The sequence below is a fragment of the Oratosquilla oratoria genome, chromosome 5 (genome assembly GCF_046742065.1).
Source record: "Oratosquilla oratoria isolate Oo_2021 chromosome 5, ASM4674206v1, whole genome shotgun sequence".
Taxonomy (NCBI): domain Eukaryota; kingdom Metazoa; phylum Arthropoda; class Malacostraca; order Stomatopoda; family Squillidae; genus Oratosquilla; species Oratosquilla oratoria.
The window spans coordinates 58,825,679-58,850,074 of record NC_134781.1 but is presented as its reverse complement, the minus strand read 5'-3'; the positions used below and the strand labels follow the sequence as shown (position 1 = coordinate 58,850,074).

The following is a 24,396-nucleotide window of genomic DNA, read 5'->3' as shown; positions in this document are numbered from 1 at the left end:
TCCATAATGGAATGAACAGATCCAGTGCTGATGCACACCTCGTATGCAAGTTCTCTAATTGTGATTCAATGATTCTGCATCACCAGGGTCCTCAATTGGTTAATGATGACTCATTTCAGGATGTTTAGGGCCTACCAGAGTGTGCTTCACTCACCACTGATATGCAGCTGTCTTTAAAGAGGTTGTGCCACTCCTTTATCTGTGTGGTGCACATTGCTTCATCCCCAAAGGCCTGTTAGACCTTGCAGAGTGTTTCCACCTCAGAATCTCCAAGCTTTACACATATTTTAATATAGTAGTGTAGTTCAACTTTTTCCATCATTATCAAAAATGAAAACCTGATGGGGCTAGCTTACATGTCCTCACTCATTGGTAATCTGCCATCACTTGAGAGCTTCTGCTGGTAGGAAAACATTTACACATGCACATTAGGGTTGCTGACATACATGCACCAAACCATGTCTCTTGTTTCGTTTGTTTACTTGTGAAAAATTAAGGTTGGATACATTTTAGAGACCTCGTGTATATACGAGCATGTATATATATATATATATCTTGGATATATCCTTCACCCTGTGTGGGTTTTGACAAGTTTTTTCATCATCTCTTCATCCATAAAGTGAAAAGCCACTTTAATCCTCTGCAGCAGTCCATATGTCTCTCCCACAGTCCTGCTGATATGTCTGTCAGGTGACATGTTGTGGTTTATGTATATATGTACATATAGTCTGGTAGAATGGATGAAGGACTTCCTTATGAAAAGAAAGAGAGGATGGTGAAGCTTAGGGTAGTTTATGGTAGAAATTATAGAAAATGTTTTTGCAACTTTTATGTCTTTGGTAACTTTTTTTTTACTAATCTATTTATAGTGAGGACTATGCCCAAGGAGAAGATGGCCTCATGGTGCGAGATATCTTATTTTCTGCAAGAGACAACATCAACTTTGTACATGAGTTGTTTCGACAAGCCCTTTGTCTAAGTTTCCGGTACTGTGGGGCTATGAAGGCTGTCATTGTTTGCTACAAGGACTGGATTCAGATGAATGTAGGTTACTATTTTATTTTATTTTATTTATTTATTTATTTATTTATTTATTTATTTTACTTTCTATCTTGGACGTCATGATTATTTGTGATTCTTTTAGTATTCATGATGATGACCAAAGAAATAGATTGAATTGTGTTCTCACTTGGTTTACAATTCTGCTGTTTAGTATACCATTTTGTGTAAGTTTTTGAATTTGATTATACTTTTTTATAAGGAGATAAAAGAGTGCAGAAGTGGTTTGGGCAAATGGAAAGAGTGAATAAGGAAACAGTAGAAAAAGTGTGAAAGCTGAAGTGGATGGAATGATGATTTGATGATTTGGTATTACATACATATACCAAAGGTAGCCAAAAAGAAAAAGGCATAGAAACCATTCCCACCCATTCCATTCCCTACATATTCCACTCCCCTCCACCCTCCTCCCTCCCTCTTATCTTGGCACCTCCTGGATGATGGGTCAACCCTGCATCCTGTCCACTGCCCTGGGTCAGAAGCAGTGTCGCAAGACACAGCACATCCACAGCAAGGCCGCTTCATAAATTCGGTGACCCCCCCCTCTCCGTCCCCTCATGCAGAAAAGGAGAAGACGGGGAGAAATCCCTTCGGGCTGCATCAAATTTTTTCTCATACATACTTCCTCACCCCCCATCCCCCACCCACTCCCCCTCATGCATCACAGCATCATCCATACACAACCCTTCTCCATTCACCCCTATCTTCTGTCCTCTCCCGTCCTTCCTCAACAGACGTTCCTCTCTTTTATAATGCCCCTTTCACCCCATCCATCCGTCTCATCCCAGGACGCCCCCTCATATTCACTCCTTCCACCTCTACCTTCCACACCTCTTTTACTAATCTTTCTTCACTCATTCTTTCCATGTGTCCAAACCATCATAATACTCTTTCTATCAATCCTATCTCCCAACTCCTTTCCCCCCCCGCTCTCCTCCTCACCTTGTTTCTCACTCTATCCAGTCTAGTAACCCCTACCCTACTCAGACATTTCATCTTGTACACATTTAAACTCTTTCTCTTTTCCTCTCTTATGTTCCATGTTTCTGCCCCATCCAGTGTTGTCGGCACAATCACTAATTCATACAATCTCCTCATAGTATCCATTCCCAAAGGTCTATTTCTCATTATACTTTTTAATCCCCCGAGGCATTTACTTGCTTCTCTCAATCTACATTCCATCTCCACCTCCACTCCTCCATTTCCTGCCACATTTGTCCCCAAGGATCTAAAACTATCCACTTCCTCCAGCCTCTCTCCCTTAATACTTACTTCCAATTTGCTGCCATCCTCTCCCCTTGTACATCTCACCACCTCACTTTTACCCACATTTATCTTTAATTTCTTTTTTTTTTTTTTTTTTTTCTTTTTTTGCACACCTTCCCAAACTCCATCACTAACTTCCTTAATCCCTCCTCTGTAATAATAAAACTAATAATAATGATAATAAAAAAAAGCAGCTTACTAGTCAAACATCTGCAACAACCCTCCATTAGTTCTATGCAACACATCCATAGAAAAACACATATGTTGATGGTGAATTGGTACCTTCACAACCACAAAACCAGTAGTCACAGTTTGATTCCCATCCAGGGCTGAAATAATTTCAGCATTGCTGTACTGCAAGCTGGCATTCCAACTCTCATGGGCAAGGAGTTGTGTGTGTGTGTGTGTAAGGTCACAGCATTATCCATAGATTGGGCATATATGAGCTCTTGAGCTCTCATCTGGAAGGGTAATAGTTGTTAATCTAATGTTAAACACATGATCCAAGACCTTGGTGAATTACATACACATCCATATAATCAACCACTCCAAGACCTACCACCAAACTTCCTACTTCACCACACTCCTGCATACATCAGCCAAGTAGAGAAATCCCTCTCATGGCAAGAACCATACTAACATGTCTGCATTGAGGTTACCATCTCATTTTAATACAATACCAATACAGAATAGGCATAGCCACAAAAGCAATTTACCCTAGATGCTGCCACCACACAGAAGATGCCAACTATTTAAATTTAATTGTCCCACTCAAATCTTATCCAGAAAACAAACACAGTTCTATATTTCTTCCATGAGTGACATTTGTCCCAACCCAGTATGTTACTGGTTACCTGGGAGCTGTGGGGTCTCTTACAAGAGAGACCTAGGCCAATAGATTGTTTGGTCTGTGTGTATGTTATTGTATGGGGGTGTTGTGTGGTGTAGATGGATGAATAGAATGCTCTTGGTGGTATTATCATGTTGCATTTGGTGGGCTGTGTTGATGTGATGTGATAGTTGGAGTGAGTGAGTTCAGAGGATCTTTCCACTTTTTCACATCAGGACCTCAAAAATTGGAATTGTTTTAATTGATTGTAATTATCACACAGGTGCCTGAAATGCCACCCTTTATGTTAGAGCCCATGGAATCTAGTAGTCCACGAGATGACTACACCTCAGGAAGTGGTGCCGAGTCAGACAGTAGCAGCAGTAGTAGCAGACGACTCAGGAATGACTCATATTTGGGTGCTGTACATAAGGACATTCACATAAGAGCTGGACTTCAGGTAAACCTGATTTTAAGATATAAAGGTTGTTATAGAAACTTAATTGAACACTTGAAATCATGTTTGGTCTAATGCCAGTGCATTAGAAAGAACAAGAGAGGTGATGGAAGTATAAATAACATTGTGATGGAAGTATAAATAACACTGAACTTGTTTCTAATGAGAAATGTATGTGTGTCTTATGTGATTGCTAGTGCCAGAGTGTAGAGTATTTTCATTTAATATGGATGGTTCATTGTGATGTTTCTTCTCAATGAATATGGTGTTATACGTGTGAAATTGGAGATGGTTAAAAAGAATGGAGAAAAGTGGGAGATAAGCCAACTATTGTTTACTGATGACACTGCACTTGTAGCAGGATCAGAGGAGGGAGGTATTGAGGAAGTTAGTGACAGTTTGGTAAGGTGTGCAAATAAAGGAAGTTGAAGATGAATATGGGTAAAAGTAAGGTGATGAATTGTACAAAGGGAGAAAGTAGCAGCAGACTGGAAGTGAGTATTAAGAGAGAGACTGGAAGAAATGGATAATTTTAGATACTTGTGTGCAAATGTAGCAGGAAAGGGAGTGGAGGTGGAGGTAGAATGTAGATTGAGAGAAGCAAGTAAATGCCTTGGTGGATTTAAAAGTGTAATGAGAAATAGACATTTAGGAATGGATACTAAGAGGAGATTGTATGAATTAGTGATTGTGTCAACAGCACTGGATTGGGCAGAAACATGGAAGATAAGAGAGGAAGTGTTTGAATGTGTTTGAGATGAGGTGCCTGAGGGGTTACTAGGCTGGATAGAGAAATGAGGAGGTGAGAAGGAGAATAGGGGTGGAAAGGGAGTTGGGAGATAGGGTTGATGAAAGAGTATTGGGATGGTTAGCCAAGTCAAGTATTTGTCACTCATAAGTACTTGAAAATAGAGGAAAGTCTATTTATCCTATTTATATCAAATATCTGTATAACTCCTGTATTAGAGATTACAGGGAGGAGTTTTCCAATCAGAGCCCTAAGGTTTGGGTATTTTAATGTGTGGATGTGATACAGATGAGAATAAAAGGGAAGAGATAGGCAGTATGCTTGTGAGAAGAAAGATGGATGTGTTGGCATTGAGTGAAACTAAGTTGAAAGGGAGGAGCAAGTTTGAGTTTCGGAGTGTAGTTGGGGGGGTGTCAGGAGTTGAGATGCAACTTTTTATTTTTATTTAAAAAAAAAAAAAAAAAAAAACTGACCAAAAAAACATGGATATTTTCTTTTTTTTTTTTTTTTTTTTTTTTTTTTTTTTAATAACTCAGCAAGGAAAAGAACCATATTACAATAATTTTTCTATGTTAGAATATCAAATAAATCAGTATACCCCTCACTTAAGGTTTTCTATGGTGTTAGGGCACTTCCATTTTCTGTGGTTTCATGTTTTGATATGTTTTATTTATTTTACAATGTACAGTTGCCTCACTTAGTTTTGGCACAGTTTTAAAAATGTTTCGGACAAGAATAGCAACTCGCTCAGTACAGTATTTGTTTTATTATTACATTTTCGTGTCTGTTCATTTACGTGCTTTTTTTTTTTTTTTTTTTTTTTTTTTTCTAAATAGTAACTACCTTAAAAAATGTTACAAACAGCATACTTCAGCTGGCCATCTCCTTTATGATTCTTTTGTCCTATTTTATAACCAATCTGTGAATGCTTGTTTCTTCTTTTCTACAACCTTCTTTGCTTCATCATCCCCATCATCCCACTACTCACTACCCGTCCTCATTGTCTCACACACCATCTTTGCACACCTTGTGACTCCCCCTTGAAATATTCCTCATCCAATCCTAGTTCTACTCTATCCTTCACTCTTTCCCACTCTTCTCTCAGCTTCTTGTACCCCTCCTTTTCTTTCTCATTTAAGCAGTTTACTCTAAGCACCTCCCTACCTTCTGTCCTTTTCCTCTTTCTCCACCTATCTTCCACTTCAACTTACCTTCCACCAAAAAATTATCTGATATTCCCCAACTCTCTCCCCTTAGAACATATACATCCAAAACTCTTCCTACTCTTCTCCTAGTTACCACTATATAGTCCATGTGTACTTATGCTTGACTTTCTAAACACTGTATTTGCTATAATCAACTCTCTAGACACATCACCATCTCTCCACTACAATTTTTTCCTGGAACTCCACACTTCCCAACCACTCCATCTATTGGTTCATCTCTTACCCTAGCATTGAGATCTCCCAATACCACTACAATGACATTTCTCCCTAAACCCTCTATGCACTCATTTAAATCTATCCAAAAAGCCTCCCTTTCCTCTACACTTTTCTCACTACCAGGCCCATATGCACTTACAAAAACCCACATCTCCCTTCCCAGTTTCACTATCCACATTTACCTTGAAGAAACCTTCCACTCTACCACACGTTTACCTATCTCTTCACTTATTAGTACTTCTTCCTCATCCTGTGGTTGCAGCTACATACCTTTGCATATGCTCTTCACCATCTTTCTTCCTATCGTGCTCCAGTTTATGCATGTTCTTATCCCATGAGCAAATATTAATGAAGGAAATATGAATTTGGAACTGAAACTTTGCATTGTTGTTTCAGAATGTGCTTCAAGTATTCGTGACAAGTGCAGCTAATGTATTTCTCCTAGAAGTGTCACCAGATTACCCACGCCTCCTTGATGAGCAAGTGGAGCTGTGCAAGCTTGTGCTGAATATTTATCGATATATGGTTATGAACACAAGGATGGAACAGAAAACATGGTTAGTTATGCATTGTATGCGATACCTTTTTCAGAATTTTTACATTTTAGGATCAGTTTAAGGACAATAGAAACAGTGATGGTGTGGGATTTTATTATTTGGCACAACTATGGATTATGTAATGTGATTGACTAAGTATGATAAAAAAGGAATAAAAGATATTAGTAGTGAAGGATGTATAAGAGAAAGTTGAGAGTTAATGTGGGCAAAAGGTGATCAGTTGTACAAGGAGTTATGATGACATGACAGACATGTTCTTTAAGGGTGGAAGGCTGGAGAAAGTGGAGGGTTTTAAGTATTTGTGGTTACATATGGTAGTGAATGGAGGAGTTGAGGTGGAGGTGAATTACAGAGTAAAGGAGGCAAGTAAATCCATCTGTTACCCTAGATCTATCTTGCAGGAGACCCATGGCTCCAAGGTAGTTGGCACAAGCCTTCAGATTGGTCCATAAGTCACTCCAGGAATATGTATTGTATTGTCTGGGCAGAGCAAGACTGGAACAGTGTAGGATGTATGTATGTTTTTTCATTTGCTTAATCTTTGAATTAAATTCAATCCCCAGGGAGCAGTTACTGATAGTGTTACTTCATGTGACATCTCAGACCCTCAATGGCAGACCTACACGTCACAAAGAGGATTCCCTTGGTGGAAGATTTGCTTCAGCATTGTTTCAGGTATGAAAATAAAAATGGGGCTTGTATGCAATATGTATTTACCTAATTGTAGTCTACATGAAAAGAGCAACATTTATTTGGTCCTGTCTCTTGCTCTTTTGTCATAACCTAGTTTCAGATTTGTGTGTGGTTCCTATAGCATTTTCACATATCTGTCTTAGCACAAAAATCTGATCTACGCAACCTCTACCTGTCCTAAATCCACACTGTTCCTTGCCAATCACTCCCTCTGTTCCTCTCCTAATCCTCTCAATCAAGATCCTCCCAAAAGCCTTCCCAACTACACTTAACAAATTAATCCCTCTGAAACTACTACATTCACACTTGTCCCCTTTTCCCTTGTAAAGTGGAACTATACAGGCATTCCTCCAGTCCTCCAGCACTGTACCCTCTCTCCAGCAAACATTAAATAACCTCACCAGCCAATCCACCATCACTGTACCTCCATTTTTTAGACATTATGCATGGCATCCATCCAGACCAGGTGCCTTACCTGCTTTCATCATCATAACAGCTGCCTTCACTTCATCCTTCCTTATTTCTCCTCCATTTTCCTCACTCATCACGGTCATTTTCTTAGCATTTCCCACTGCAACTATCTTTCCCTCCCTATCCTCCTTCACATTTAGCAACTCCCTAAAATACTCTGCCCATCTTCCCCTTACTGCCTTCTCTTCCATTATCATCTCACCATCTCCACCTTTTACCTTTTCTTCTCTACTTGATTCACCTCCTCTTCCTCTCTTAATTTCTTTCCAAAACATCTTTTTATTACTTCAAAAATTTTCTGTCATACTCTTACCCCATTTCACATCTGCTCTCCTCTTTGCCTCCTTTACCTTGTGCTTTATTTCTCTTTTCTTTTCTTTGTACCTCTCATATGACTCCCTCGTCCTTTTTTGTAGCCAATCTGTGAAAGCTCACGTCTTCTCGTCTACAATCTTCTTTGTTTCCTCATCCCACCACTCACTACCCTTCCTTCTATTTCCTTCTGTCCTTCATGTTCCACACACCATCTTTGCCTACTTTGTGACTACCTCCTTGAACCATCCCCATTCCTCCTCCACTCCTTATTCTACTCTATCCTTCACTCCCTCCCACTCTTCCCTCAGCTTCTTGTACTCCTTCTCCTTTTCCTTTTCATTTAAAGAGTTCACTCTAAGCACCTCCCTACCTTTTGTCCTTTTCCTCTTTCTCCATCTGTCCTCCACTCTCAACTTACCTTCCACCAAAAAATGATCTGATATTCCCCCACTCTCTCCTCTTAGCACATGTACATCCTATTATACTCCTGGAGAGAGTGAGTGGTTCGAGGTAAAGGTGGGACTATGTCAAGGATGCGTTATGTCGCTCTGGCTGTTCAACTTATACATGGATGGGGTAGTGCGAGAGGTAAATGCAAGGGTAGTGGGTCAGGGATTGGAGATGGTTAAAGAAAATGGAGAAAAGTGGGAGGTGAGCCAGCTGTTGTTTGTGGACGACACTGCGCTTGTGGCAGGATCGGAGGAAGGATTGAGGAAGTTGGTGACAGAGTTTGGGAGAGTATGTGATAGAAGAAAGCTAAAGATAAATGTGGGTAAAAGTAAGGTGATGAGATGTACAAGGGGTGAAAGTGGCAGTAGTCTGGAAATGAGCATTATGGGAGAGCAACTGGAGGAAGTGGATAGTTTTAGATACTTGGGTGCAAATGTGGCAGGAAAAGGTGGAATAAAGGGTGGAGGTAGAATGTAGATTGAGAGAAGCGAGTAAATGCCTTGGTGGATTAAAAAGTGTAATGAGGAATAAACATTTGGGAATGGATGCTAAGAGGAGACTATATGAAGGAGTGATTGTGCCAACAGCACTGTATGGGGCAGAAACATGGAACATAAGAGAGGAAGAGAGAAGGAGTTTGAATGTGTTTGAGATGAGGTGTCTGAGAAGTATGATGGGGGTTACTAGGCTAGATAGAGTGAGAAATGAGGAGGTGAGGAGGAGAACAGGGGTGGAAAGGGAGTTGAGGGATAAGGTTTATGAAAGAGTATTAGGATGGTTTGGACACATGGAAAGAATGAGTGGAGAAAGACTAGTAAAAGAGGTATGGAAGCCAGATGTTGAGGGAGTGAACATGGAGAGACATCCTAGGATGAGGTGGATGGATGGGGTGAAGGGGGCTTTGGGGAAGAGGGGAATGTCTGTTGAGGAAGGACGGGAGAGGACAGAAGACAGGTGTGAATGGAGAATGGTTGTATATGGATGATGATGTGATTGCATGAGGTGGAATGGGCGGGTGGACGGGGGGTGAGGTAGTATGTGTGAGCAAATTTTGACGCAGCCCGAAGGGATTTCTCCCCTTCTCCTTTAAGCATGGGGGGACGGAGAGGGAGGGGTCGCCAATTTAGTGAAGAGGCCTTGCTGTGGATGTGCTGTGTCTTGCGACACTGCTTCTGACCCAGGGCAGTGGACAAGGTGCAGGGATGAGCCGTCATCCAGGAGGTGCTAAGTTGAGAGGGAGGGTGGAGTGTATTCAGGGGTGGAATGGGTGGGAATGATTTTATGCCTTTTCCTTTTTGGCTACCTCCCTTGTAAGGGGGAAAAAGCCTTGGTATATGTATGTATGTATTATACTCCTATCTACCACCACATAGTCCATTAATGCTCTATCTACCACCCTTCTATCCACCACCCTCTCCCATGTGTACTTATGCTTGACTTTCTTCCAAAACACTGTATTTGCTATCATCAGCTCTCTAGACACATCATCAACTCTCCACTACGATTCTTTCCTGGAACTCCACATTTCCCAACCTCTCCATCAAGTGGTTCATTTCCTACCCTAGCATTAAGGTCTCCCAATACTACTACATTGACGTTCCTCCCTAATCCCTTTATGCACTCATTTAAATCTATCCAAAAAACCTCCCTTTCTTCTACACTCTTCTCACTACCAGGCCCATATGCACCTACAAAAACCCGCATCTCCTTTCCCAGTTTCACCTTCATCCACATCATCCTTGAGGAAACCTCCTTCCACTCCACTACATGTTTACCTATCTCTTCACTTACTAGTATAGCCACCCCTTCTCTCCCTTGCCCTCTCTTCACTCCTGAGAACCTCCCACTTACACTCCCAAATTCACACTCGCCCTTCCCTCTCAACTTAGTTTCACTCAAAGCTAACACATCCATCTTTCTTCCCACAAACACACTACCTATCTCTTCCCTTTTACTCTCATCTGTGCCACATCCACACACATTAAAAGACCCAAACCTTAGGGTGCTGGTTGGAAAACTACTAGACTCTCTTATGCCTTTACTTTTTTTAGGAATGTCCCCTGTGGGGCTACATAGAGAAGGATGCCTGGTCCCAGTCCCTGTCCCGTTTTTCTCGTCTCATACGATCCAAGTGGAAATACTTGGTGGCAGTATTTTTTTCCCCCCACACTTATGTATTGTACCATTGTGGGGTATATCTTCTTATTCTCCAGATATCATACTTATATTTACATACATATACCAAGGCTTTTTCCCATTTACAAGGGGGGTAGCCAAAAAGAAAAAGGCATAAAATCATTCCCACCCATTCCATCCCTGAATACACTCCACCCCCCTCCACCCTCCCTCTTATCTTAGCACCTCCTGAATGACGGGTCATCCCTGCACCTTGTCCACTGCCCTGGGTCAGAAGCAGTGTCGCAAGACACAGCACATCCACAGCAAGGCCGCTTCATTAAATCGGCGACCCCCCCCCCCCCTCTGTCCCCCCATTGCATAAAATGAGAGGACAGGGAGAAATCCCTTCGGGCTGCGTCAAATTTTGCTCACACAAACTACCTCACCCCCCATCCACCCGCCCATTCCACCTCATGCAATCACAACATCATCCATATACAACCATTCTCCATTCACCCCTATCTTCTGTCCTCTCCCGTCCTTCCTGAACAGACATTCCCCTCTTCCCCAAGGCCCCCTTCACCCCATCCATCCACCTCATCCTAGGACGTTCCCTCATGTTCACTCCCTCCACATCTGCCTTCCACACCTCTTTTACTAGTCTTTCTTCACTCATTCTTTCCATGTGTCCAAACCATCCTAATATTCTTTCATCAACCCTATCTCCCAACTCCTTTTCCACCCCTGTTCTCCTCCTCACCTCCTCATTTCTCACTCTATCTAGCCTAGTAACCCCCATCATACTTCTCAGACACCTCGTCTCAAACACATTCAAACTCCTTCTCTCTTCTTCTCTTATGTTCCATGTTTCTGCCCCATACAGTGCTGTTGGCACAATCACTCCTTCATACAGTCTCCTCTTAGCATCCATTCCCAAATGGATGGAGTGAAAGTGGAGGTAGAATGTAGATTGAGAGAAGCGAGTAAATGCCTTGGTGGATTAAAGAGTGTAATGAGGAATAGACTTATATTTACATTCATGTATTGTTCCAGCTTGGGCTATATTACCTTCTCAAGTTATTCCAAATGCTTATGCGTCTGTATGGGAAACTGTATTTCTTTACATCATTTAGATGTTTAGTCTTTCTCAATTTGTTCTCATGATATCTTAAAGCTCTTCCCAATCAAGAAGTCTCTTCTGTCAGTGTAGTCTACCCCTTTTGTCTGTCAAAATGTTAATATCTTAAAGATATTTGGCCCATTGATCTTTCACAGTGGTTGCAATTTTTTCATGGTTTAAGCAGGAATGAGGGAAAAGTATTTTTTCAGATGAAAATGTTGCAGAGATTTAAAAGAATATTAAAACCTAATTTATTTATTGCATATTCATTGATAATATTTTGTATCAAGGTTGATAAAAATTTCACTACAGCACAGACTTCTAATGCAATATATGTTAAATAGTTTGTTGGACATTCAAAAGAATCTTGTTATAAGTACTCATTATTATTATTTTTATTTTTTTATTTTTTTATTTTTTCCCTCACAGACTTTGATAGTTTCATGGATAAAGGCCAACCTCAGTGTGGTTATATCCAGTGAGTTGTGGGATCAGTTATTGCTGACACTTTCATCCCTGACACATTGGGATGAACTTATCAAGGAATGGGCTGTAAGTATTTCTTTTATATATATATATTTTTAAGTTAATTGATAAGGTACCTGGGTTAGAGAGTTGTCACAGGGAGTGTGTGATAAAGGAAAGAGTAGTTATAGAGGGTTGGCTGTTGAGAAGAAGTAAGCATTCACAGATTGGTTAAAAATAGGATGAAAGAATTATATGAGAGGTACTGGGTACAAAAAAAAAAAAAGAGAATTAAAGCATAAGATAAAGGAGGCAAAGAGGAGAACAGATGTGAGATAGAGTAAGAGCATGACAAGAAAATTTTGAAAGTAATAAAAAGGTGTTTTGGAAAGAAATTAAGAGGAAGAGGAGGCAAATCAAGTAGAGAAGAAAAGGTAAAAGGTGCTGATGGAAAGATGATAATGGAAGAGAAGGCAGTAAGGGGAAGATGGGCAGAGTATTTTAGGGAGTTGCAAAATGTGAAGGAGGATGGGGATGGAAAGGTAGTTGCAGTGGGAAACGTGAAGAAAATGACTGTGATGAATGAGGAAAATGGAGGAGAAATAAGGAAATATGAGGTGAAAACAGTTATTAAAATGATGAAAGCAGGTAAGGCTCCTGGGTTAAATGGGTGTCATGTGGAGCGTCTAAAAAAGGGAGGTACAGTGATGGTTGACTGGCTGGAGAGGTTGTTTGATGTTTGTTTAAAAGAGTGCCAGAGGACTGAAGGCATGCATATATAGTTCAACTTTACAAGGGAAAAGGGGACAAATGTGAGTGTAGTAGTGTCAGAAAGAAATAATCACGAGTTTCTTAAAAACATGTACTTTAATGTTCGTAGTATTAGGAACAAATTCCAAGAAATACAGGCATATATCAAAAGTGAAAATCTTGATATGATAGGAATAACCGAGACATGGTTAAATGGTGGAGAGTTTGAAGCTGAATTTAATATTGTGAGATTTAAACACTCTCTTTAGGATAGAAACCACAAGAAAGGTGAGGTGTTCTGTTGTATGTTAAAAGCAATGTCCATACCTGTGTTTTAGAGAAAATAAAGCAGGATGCATATGATAGTTTGTGGATTGAATTAACCCAAATGGAAAAAAAATTAATGTAGGTGTAATATATAGGAGAATACAGAAAGATGAAGTGAAGGCAGTTGTTAAGATGATGAGAGCAGGTAAGGCACCTTTTCTGGATGGATGCCATGCAGAATGTCTAAAAAAAGGAGGTACAGTGATGGTGGACGGGCTGGTGAGGTTATTTAATGTTTGTGGGAGACAGGTTACAGTGCTGGAGGATTGGAGGAGTGCCTGCATAGTTCCACTACAAGGGAAAAGGGGATAAGTGTGAGTGTAGTAGTTTCAGAGGGATTACCTTGTTAACCTCTTCACTCCGGGGCACATCGCACGTCTGGCAGCATTAGCTGCCCAACGTGCGATGTTGCGTCATAATAATCACATTATAAAAAATAAAGTCACTGCTCAATCGCTCGTTCTCTTTCACCCGTGAATTTTGATAACCATAGAAAATATGATGAAGCCAGTTTAGAGAGAATGAGGGTCACGCAGGTACAACTACAATAAATATAATCAAGATGCCGACGTCGGCATCATCGCATACCCACTTGCTCCTCATGACGCCTACGTAGGTGTCACCATATGGAAGTGGTTAAGTGTAGTTGGGAAGGCTTATGGGAGGGTCTTGATTGAGAGGATTAGGAGAGGAACAGAGGGAGTGATTGGCAAGGAGCAGTGTGGATTTAAGACAGAGAGATTATGTAGATCAGATTTTTGTGGTAAGACAGATATGTGAGAAAGCTATAGGAAAAGGTAAGGATGTTTTTAGGACTTTTATGGATCTGGAAAAGGCTTATGATAGGGTAGACAGGAAGGCACTGTGGGAGGTTTTGCAGATATACGGGATAGGAGGAAAGCTTCTAGTAGCTGTAAAGAGTTTTTACAAGAGTAGTAGAGCATGTGTCAGGATTAGAAATGGAGGGATTGAGTGGTTCGAGGTAAAGGTGGGACTTCATCAGGGATGTATTATGTCGCCCTGGCTGTTTAACTTATATATGGATAGGGTGGTGTGAGAGGTAAATGCAAGGGTGGTGGGTCAGGGATTGGAGATGGTTAAAGAAAATGGAGAAAAGTGGGAGATGAGCCAGCTGTTGTTTGCGGTTAACACTGCGCTTGTAGTAGGATCAGAGGAAGGATTGAGGAAGTTGGTGACAGAGTTTAGGAGAGTGTGTGAGAGAAGAAAGTTGAAGATAAATGTGTGCAGAAGTGAGGTGTTGAGATGTACAAGGGGTGAAAGTGGCAGCAGACTGGAAGTGAGCATTAAGGGAGAGCGACTGGAGGAAGTGGATAGTTTTAGATACTTGGGTGCAAATGTGGCAGGAAAGGGTGGAGTGGAGGTGGAGGTAGAATGTAGATTGAGAGAAGCGAGTAAATGCCTTGGTGGATTAAAAAGTGTAATGAGGAATAGACATTTGGGAATGGATGCTAAGAGGAGATTGTATGAAGGAGTGATTGTGCCAACAGCACTGTATGGGGCAGAAACATGGAACATAAAAGAGGAAGAGAGAAGGAGTTTGAATGTGTTTGAGATGAGGTGTCTAAGAAGTATGATGGGGGTTACTAGGCTGGATAGAGGGAGAATTGAGGTGAGGAGGAGAACAGGGGTGGAAAGGGAGTTGAGAGATAGGGTTGATGAAAGAGTTACATTAGAGATAAAAAAGGTTGTTAGGAATCACATTGGTCCACTATTATCTGCTGACGGTCAACTTGAATATTCAAATGAAGGAATGTGTAATATCTTAAACAATTATTTTAGCTCGGTATTCGTAAACGAAACACCTCAAAGTGAATTCCAAACTGAAACCTGTGAAAAGTCTGGGGTAAACTTACTCACTACGGTAGATATAACAAAAGAAAAAATTAAAAGGTGTATAGACAAACTCAAAGTTAATAAAACACCAGGGCCTGACGGTTGGCATCCAAGAATCTTAAAGGAAATAAAAAATGAGATTGTTGTTCCATTAGAATATATTTTCAAGAAATCCATCATATCCGGAGATGTCCCAAGAGAATGGAAGCTAGCTAACGTTACTCCCATATTCAAAAAAGGTGACAAAAAGAAACCAAATACCTATAGGCCTATAAGTTTGACTTCAATCGTAGGAAAAATAATGGAAACTATCATCAGAGATGCTATCGAACATCATTTAGAAAGTAACCGTTTGATAAATGATAGCCAGCATGGTTTCAGACGGAAACGTTCTTGCGTGACTAATTTACTAGAATTCTACAACACAGTTATCTCGAATTATGACAAAAGAAACAATATAGATTTAATATATCTAGACTTTGCAAAAGCTTTTGATACCATCCCACACGAAAGACTACTTACTAAATTAGCTTTGCATGGAATAAGTGGTAGCCTATTAGGTTGGACTAGTAATTGGTTGAATGGTCGAAAACAGAGAGTTGTTTTAAATGGAAATACTTCTGGATGGAAAAGTGTTGCAAGTGGAGTTCCTCAGGGTTCCGTTCTTGGGCCACTTCTATTCATAGTATATATAAATGATATAGACCATGGACTAAAATCTACTGTTTCCAAATTTGCTGATGATACAAAAATGTGCGGAGTGGCAAATGATCACTCAAACCAATTAGATATTCAAGAAGATTTAGATCAATTACAGCAATGGTCTGAAAAGTGGCTAATGAAATTTAACACAAGTAAATGCAAGGTAATGCACATAGGTAAAAATAACAGTAAGTACGATTACAAGTTATTTGGTAATTCGTTAACAAAAGTGGATAGTGAAAAAGATCTCGGCGTAATTATCAGTAACGACCTCAAATCATCCAAGCAGTGTATTTCAGCCTCTGAGAAAGCAAATAAGATTCTGGGACTGATTGCGCGATCTTTTGATTTCAAAAGTCCATTACTCATTAACAAGCTATATAAATCGTTAGTTCGTCCACATTTGGAATATGCTGTTTCTGTATGGTCACCGAATCTCATTAAAGACATTGACAGACTGGAAAAAGTACAACGGCGAGCCACAAAACTGATTCCAAATATAAAAAATAAATCATACAAAAATCGACTAAAACACATGAATCTGTTTTCCCTAAAAAAGCGTAGACTCAGAGGTGACTTGATACAGGTCTTTAAGATTTTAAAGGGAATTGACAACATCAAAAGTGACAAAATTTTCACATTGAATGAGAATAAGACAAGAAACAATGGTCTCAAACTATCCGGAAATAGATTCAATTTGGAAGTAGGTAGAAACAACTTTGCTAACCGTGTAGTAAATGAATGGAATAAACTTCCTGCACAGGTAGTGCAATGTAGTTCAGTTCGAAGCTTTAAGAATCAGTTAGATAAATACCTAAGTAAGATGCTGTAATGATTATAATTTATCTTATATTATTTGCTTTTGTTTTGTCATCATTTGTCTGTCTGATTTTCATTTATTATTAGTTATATGTCAATTAATTATTATTTACTATTTACCTGTTTGTTTATTATTTAACTATACCTATGCATTTATTTATGTATTTTATTTGTTGTTTACATTATTATAGTTTTTATTTATTGTTTTATTATTAATATGATTTTTTTTTCGCATCCGACCTAGATATGGAACAAAAGGTCTCCTGTCGGCATGCTCCGCCTTTGTAATCCTTTGTAATCCTTTGTATTAGGATTGTTTGGACACATGGAAAGAATGAGTGATGAAAGACTAGTAAAAGAGGTGTGGAAGGCAGATGTGGAGGGAGTGAGCATGAGGGGGTGACCTAGGATGAGATGGATGGATGGGGTAAAAGGGGCTTTGGGGAAGAGGGGAATGTCTGTTGAGAAAGGACAGAAGACAGGGGTGAATGGAGAATGGTTGTATTTGGATGATGTTGTGATGCATGAAGTGATGCATGAAGTGAGAAAAATTTGACACAGCCCGAAGGGATTTCTCCCTGTCTTCTCCTTTTCTGTATGAGGGGATGGAGAGGGGGGTCGGCGATTTAATGAAGCGACCTTGCTGTGGATGTGCTGTGTCTTGCGACACTGCCTCTGACCCAGGGCAGTGGAGAAGATGTAGGGATGACCCGTCATCCAGGAGGTGCCAAGATATGAGGGAGGGGAGTGGAGAGTATTAGGGATGGAATGGGTGGGAATGGTTTTATGCCTTTGTTTTTTAGCTACCTCCCTTGTAAGGGGGAAAAAGCCTTTGGTAGATGTATGTATGTAATATATAGGCCAAAGACATTATCATTAATAGATGACAAATTGTTGTTTCAAGAACTATCTAGTTTCTGCAACCAGGACTTATTTATGAGTGATTTCAATTTAAAGACATTGATTGGATGACCCTAGAACTTGGCCATATAGGTAGTCCCCTGATAGATTTTCTTGGCAACAGTTATTTAGTTCAGCATGTAAAAGAACCGACAAGACATGGAAACTTACTCGATCTATTGATCACTAGCCACCAAAGTATGATAACTTATGTAGAAGTTGGTGAAACTATTGCAAATTTCGATCACAACTTAGATTCAAGCTGCTAAAAAATTATAGAATAGATACTTATGTTTCTAAAATACCCAATTTCAGTAAAGCTCAGGTCATAGGACTATGTCAGGAGCTTCAGCTTATAGATTGGGAGGCAAAATTAAGCAAAAGACTTGTAGATCAGATGTGGGAAATGTTTCAAAATATGCTTACTAGATGATTCATACTTACATCCCATTTAAGGACAGACGCCCCAAATCAGGCTCACCCAAAATGGCTTGACAAAGAAACTGAAAAAAAGTATTGCTAAAAAGGAACAGGCTTATAAGAAATACAAGTGCTCGGGTGCACCTATGACTATCAAAGTTATGTATTAATACAGAGAGATTTAAAAAAGACAAAAAAAAAAATGAAAACAACAATATGAAATGAATATTTCTGATAAATCCAAATAGAATCCCAAAGAATTCTATAGTTACATTAGAGATAAAAAGGTTATTAGGAATCACATTGGTCCACTATTATCTGCTGACAGTCAACTTGAATATTCAAATGAAGGAATGTGTGATATTTTAAACAACTATTTTAGTTCAGTATTCATAAACAACACCTCAAAGTGAACTCTAAACTGAAACATGTGAAAAGTCTAGGGATAAAGTTACTACAATGAATATAAGAACATAAGAATAAAGGAGATTGCAAGAGATCATAAGGCCTACACTAGGCAGCTCTGTATCCATCACCACCTGTCGTCCCCATCCATAAAGTTGTCTAATCGTTTTTTAAAACAACTGATAGTTTCAGCGCTTACTACATGGTTACTAAGTTTATTCCATTCATCGACCACCCTATTAGTGAACCAATTCTTGCCTATTTCCTTCTTAAATCTAAATTTTTCCAGTTTATACCCATTACTGCGGGTCCTGCCCTGTTGTTTTATTATGATGACCTTGTTTGCATCTCCCTTGTTGTAGCCTTTGATCCACTTGAACACTTCTATTAGATCACCCCGCACTCTGCGTCTTTCCAGAGAGTGTAAGTTTAGGTGCATAAGCCTCTCTTCGTAAGGCAAATTTCCGAGTCCCTGTATCATTTTGGTCATTCTTCTCTGAACTGATTCTAGTGAATTTATGTCCATTCTGTAGGATGGAGACCAAAACTGTACTGCATAGTCAAGGATGGGTCTAACTATCGCTGAAGAAAAAATTAAAAGGTGTATAGAAAAACCCAAAGCTAATAAACACCAGTGCCTGACAGTTGGCATCCAAGAATCTTTACCACTTCCATACGGTGACACCTACGTAGGCGGCATGAGGAGCAAGTGGGTACTCGATGATGCCGACGTCGGCATCTTGATTATATTTATTGTAGTCATACCTACGTAATTTCCATTCTCTCTAAACTGGCTTCATCAATTTTCTATGGTTATCAAAATACACGGTTGAAAGAGAACGAACGATTGAGCACTGACTTTATTTTTTATTATGTGATTATTATGACGCAACATCGCACGTCGGGCAGCTAATGCTGCCAGACGTGCGATGTACCCCGGAGTGAAGAGGTTAAAGGAAATGGAAAATGAGTGTGTTGTTCCATTAGAATTTTTTTTTTTTTTTTTTTTTTTTTCCCCCAAAAAAAATCCATCATATCCAGAGATGTCCCAAGAGAATGGAAGCTAGCTAATGTTACTCCCATATTCAAAAAAAGGTGGCAAATAACTACAGGCCCATAAGCTTGACTTCATTCGTAGGAAAAATGATGGAAACCATCATCAGAGATGCTATCAAACGTCATTTAGAAAGTAACTGTTTGATAAATGATAGCCAGCATGGATTCAGACGGAAACGTTTTTACATGACTAACTTACTCAAATTCAGCAATGCAGTCATCTCAAATTATGACAAATGAAACAATATAGATTTGATATATCTAGACTGCAAAAGCTTTTGATACCATCCCCCATGAAAGACTACTTACTAAATTAGCGTCACACGGAATAAGTGGTAGCCTATTAGGTTGGACTAGTAATTGGTTGAATGATCAAAAGCAGAAAGTTGTTTTAAATGGAAAACTTCTAGATGGAAAATGTTACAAGTGGAGTTCCTCAGGGTTCTGTTCTTGGGCCACTTCTATTCATAGTATATGTAAATGATATAGACCACAGACTAAAATCTATTGTTTCCAAATTCAGAAGTATGGTGGGTGTTACAAGGTTGGATAGATTGAGAAATGAGAAAGTGAAGCAGTGAATTGGAGTGGAAATGGAACTGGCAGATAGGAATGATTTTCATATGTGTACGCTTGCTATTGAATTAGTTTTACATATCTCACCTTGATATAGGCTGATACACTTTTGTATTATTAAATATTTCAAAATCTTAATCCGATATCTTGCTTTTGTGGAGTAGATAAAATCATAGCAGTGTATTGAAGTACTTTTTTTTCATTTTGGGAGATTTTATTTGTATGTTGCATGAAATGATTAGGAACTTGATCTGCAACTTCAGTGGAAGGTATAAAATTGGTACAAATATAGTTATAATTTTCATTGTATAGTAAGATTTTTTGCATTGTCATTGGTAGTGAAGAACGAGGTTGTACCAGATATACATCCTATTAATTCACAGGCTGTGACTACCAAAATCAATATTGAGGTTACCAAGGGAAGCCATTAAATTTTGTGGCTTTACCGGCCGAGAAACTCATACATTTAACCCCTTCCTTAATAAAATGTCATTAAGGTGAATAAGTTAGCCTAGAGAAATCCAGAATAAAAGAATAAATAGCTATTGACTTGTATGGGAAGGATTATCAAGGTAGATTTAACCTTTTCCTTGCCAAAAAAAGTATTATGACAATGAATAGATAGAATAACCTATTGGCAACAACCAGTAAAAGGGCTAGTACTACCCTTTATAAAAGTGGTTAAAGATTAAAGTATTTCTTAAATTTATTCAAATTTTGTCTTATTTCTTCCAGAAAACACTTGACACATTGACAAGAGTTTTAGCGCGCCATGTGTATGGTTTGGAGCTGAACAATTTGCCTCTAGAACGTGTCAATGAAAGGAAGGCAATTAAACGAGGAAACAAAATGACGGGACTTGATGTAAGTATTTTATTGGATGATGGTACCACTTCTTAGTGTTTCCTCTTATTACATGGCTAGGAACATGTTTCTTTCCATGTCATTCCTATGTTGGTCTAGCTGGATCCTGCACTTATGGGTTTATTGGGATAAAGAACCAGGTTCTCTTCAAGTGAAGTGAAGAACTTAAGGGGAAAGTAGCATTAGGGATCAAGGCCCCCAAACTTCCTCCCAAAAACCACCAAAAATTAATTTCCAATTGTTTCAGAGTGGAAGACAATGTGAAGACAGGATTTAAGGTTCTTCCTGAACAGCAAGTTAACATATATATGCCAAAGGTTTTTTCACCCTTACAGTGGAGGTAACCAAAGTCAAAAGCCATAAATCCACTCCCACCCATTTCATCCCCACATACTCCACTCCCATTCACCACCCCTCCCTCCCTCTTTTCTTGGCTTCTCCTGGATGACAGGTCATCCCTGCATCTCACCTACTGCCCTGGGTCAGAAGCAATGCAGCAAGACACAGCACATCCACAGTAAGGCTGCTTCATTTAATGGATGACACCCCCCCCCTCTGTCCTCTCGTACAGAAAAAGAGAAGACAGGGAGAAATCCCCTTGGGCTGTATCAAAATATCATTCACACATACTCCCTAAACCACCCAATCCTCCACCCACTCCTTTCCATGCATCACAACATTATCCATACACCACTCACCTCTATCATCTGTCTTCTCCCTACCTTCCTCAACAGACATCCCCCTCTTTCCCAATATCCCAGTACTTTTTCATCAACCCTATCTCCCAATTCTTTTTCCACCCCTCCTCACCTCATTTCTCACTCTATTCAGCTTAGTAACCCTTACCATACTTCTCAGACATTTTATCACTCCATGTTTCTGCCCCATATAGTGCTGTTGACACAATCACCCCTTCATACAATCTCTGCATACAGGATTCAAACCCTAGGCTATGTGGCACAATACTTTCTTGAATGTAGGGAGTTACCAAATGTACTATCCTGGATGTATAAAAGAGACAACAATATCAAAGCAGAATAAGGCTTGCTACAGAAGTAAATTGCCCCAAATGTCACTGAGAAATAGACATCTGGGAATGGATGCTAAGAGGAGGTTATATGAAGGAGTGATTGTGCCAACAGCACTGTACGGGGCAGAAACATGGAACATAAGAGCGGTCGAGAGGAGTTTGAATGTGTTTGAGATGAAATGTCTGAGAAGTATGATAGGGGTTACTAAGCTAGATAGAGTGAGAAATGAGGAGGTGAGGAGGAGAACAGAGGTGGAAAGGGAGCTGGGAGATAGGGTGAATGAAAGAGTATTAGGATGGTTTGGACACATGGAAGGAATGAGTGAAGAAAGATTAGTAAAAGAGGTGTGGAAGACAGAGGTGGAAGGAGTAAATATGAGGTGGCGTTCTAGGATGAGATGGATGGATGGGGTGAAAGGGGCATTACAAAAGAGAGGAATGTCTGTTGAGGAAGGATGGGAGAGGACAGAAGATAGGGGTGAATGGAGAAGGGTTGTGTATGGATGATGCTGTGATGCTTGAGGGGGAGTGGGTGGGGGATGGGGGGTGAGGAAGTATGTATGAGAAAAAATTTGACGCAGCACGAAGGGATTTCTCCCTGTCTTCTCCTTTTCTGCATGAGGGGATGTCGCCGAATCTATGAAGTGGCTTTGCTGTAGATGTGCTGTGTCTTGCGACACTGCTTCTGACCCAGGGCAGTGGACAGGATGCAGGGATGACCCATCATCCAGGAGGGAGGAGGGTGGAGGGGAGTGGAGTGTGTGGGGAATGGAATGGGTGGAAGTGGTTTCTATGCCTTTTTCTTTTTGGCAACCCCCCCATGTAAAGGGGAAAAAGCCTTTGGTATATGTATGTATGCAATCACTGACCATCTTATCCTATACTATGGCTAAGAAAACGACACAATATTTCTTCCTTGACTGACTTTTGTGCTAGTCTGGTGGCTGTTGCTGGTTTACTTGGGAGCCATGGTTTTACAAGAGGCAATGGATTAGATAATTTATTAATCTTTACTTGGTATATTTTTCAGATACTTAAGATGATATATTTCTTCTTTGCAGTCTTCTCGAAATAGCTTTGCTCGAAGCTGGAGTAGTATAAGAATGGAGAGACAAGGAACACCAGTTCATACAGTTAGTGGTGATAGTTCAAGTGTATCAAATGGAATGGTAAGCTCTAATGCAACAGTACCACCAAGTTCACTCTCAAATTTGCAAGAAGAGAGTCATGCTCATCAGGATCCACAGCAAGGTATTTCAATTAAATTTTTTGTAAAAACCATATAATTTTATTGATTGGAAATCTGTAATATTAAACTTGGACTTGAGTTAAATAATGTCATAGCTTTGACAGATCGAAGCCCATATAGTCGAAAACGAAGGGGAAGCTCTAGTGGAAGTTCTTCCCTCAAAGCCAGTGGTGGTGGAAGTGGGAGCCCAAAACTTTCACCTCATCATTCAAATCATCAAAACCATCATACACATGGTGCTGAATGTCTGCACGACCACATTGGTCCACAAAGAGGAATATCGAGGTCTTTATCTGAATCCAGCCTAGCTGTCAAGAGAGAAATGCTCAAGACTTCAGAACATGGTTTGTATTCAGAATAAGAAAAAGTGGATGGAATGAGTTTGAGATGGATGGATGAAGTAAAGGGGGCTTTGGAAACTTGTGGACAGTTTGTCAAGGATGGAAGAGAGTGGGAATGATGAGAATGAGTGGATGAAAGGATTATGCATCCAGAAAAAGGGATGTTCTCATCTGCTTCACAAATTATTTTGACTGGATGAGAAAATCATGTGGGAATTGCCATATGATGAAATGGTGGAAATAGACCAGCATACATAGGCATCATGAGGTGCTAGTGGGTATACAAGGATGCCAGTGTTGGTTTCTTGATTATATTTATTTTATAGCTGTAGCTAAATGACCTCCAAATTCTGTGAACGGGTTTGATCATGTTTTCTGTGTTTATTATTACTCAGAATGAAAGAGAACAAATAATATAGCAGTGACTTTATATTTTATAATGCAAGTAATATGATGCATCATACATTAGGCATCCAATGCTGCAAATAAGAATTTGACTTGTATTGAAGAGGTTAAAGTCTATAGAGGTGTCACTAAAGTCTCTAAAATTTTGACTGCATAAGAGCCATGCAATCAATAACTTCATACAGGATAACTTCATACAGGGCCAATAGGTAAAGCAGTTTCTTTGATTCTCTTGAGAATTAGGGGATCTGGGGGCCCCTGAACTGCTTAAGATGAGAGGATAAAGCATTTCACATCTACTGCCAGGTACTTAAGACTTTGGGTTATGTTACCACACTTAAATGGGGCTGCTCTTCAGTGTGCATTTATCCTGAAAGCAGTGAGAATATTAAAGCACACCCCATGTGATATAACTGCATGAATCTGCAGCATTTAGATAAACAATAGGTCATCATATCTTACAGAAATGTCATTGTAAACAAAGTTGTCAGCATAGCTCCCATTAGAAACTCAATAGCTGAAGAACCTATAACCACACCACAATTACCTGAGTGGACTGCATTTTATCAGTATGTGGAGACAAACCAAATGATGAACTAGGGTTCTGAGGAAAGACCACATACAGTGCTATCTATCATAATGATAAATGTAGGCAGGGTGGGCATCTTCATGATGGTTAGGGAGCTAGTGATTATGATCCCGCTATGC

At 39.8% G+C, this 24,396-nt stretch overlaps 1 protein-coding gene across 4 annotated transcripts in view; it reads left to right on the top strand.

The window, feature by feature from the left end:
• LOC143025511 (ral GTPase-activating protein subunit alpha-2) overlaps nucleotides 1–24,396 on the top strand; it is a 148,020-nt gene that overhangs the window by 44,787 nt on the left and 78,837 nt on the right. For 2 of the 4 annotated variants that reach the window (XM_076185290.1, XM_076185288.1), the window contains exons 8-15: nucleotides 870–1,044; nucleotides 3,438–3,614; nucleotides 6,198–6,358; nucleotides 6,922–7,033; nucleotides 11,955–12,077; nucleotides 20,535–20,663; nucleotides 22,755–22,944; nucleotides 23,038–23,286. In XM_076185290.1, coding sequence (XP_076041405.1) covers nucleotides 870–1,044; nucleotides 3,438–3,614; nucleotides 6,198–6,358; nucleotides 6,922–7,033; nucleotides 11,955–12,077; nucleotides 20,535–20,663; nucleotides 22,755–22,944; nucleotides 23,038–23,286 — 1,316 coding nt within the window. The remainder of the gene's footprint in view (nucleotides 1–869; nucleotides 1,045–3,437; nucleotides 3,615–6,197; nucleotides 6,359–6,921; nucleotides 7,034–11,954; nucleotides 12,078–20,534; nucleotides 20,664–22,754; nucleotides 22,945–23,037; nucleotides 23,287–24,396) is intronic. The other 2 variants (XM_076185291.1, XM_076185289.1) reach the window with 2 other exon arrangements.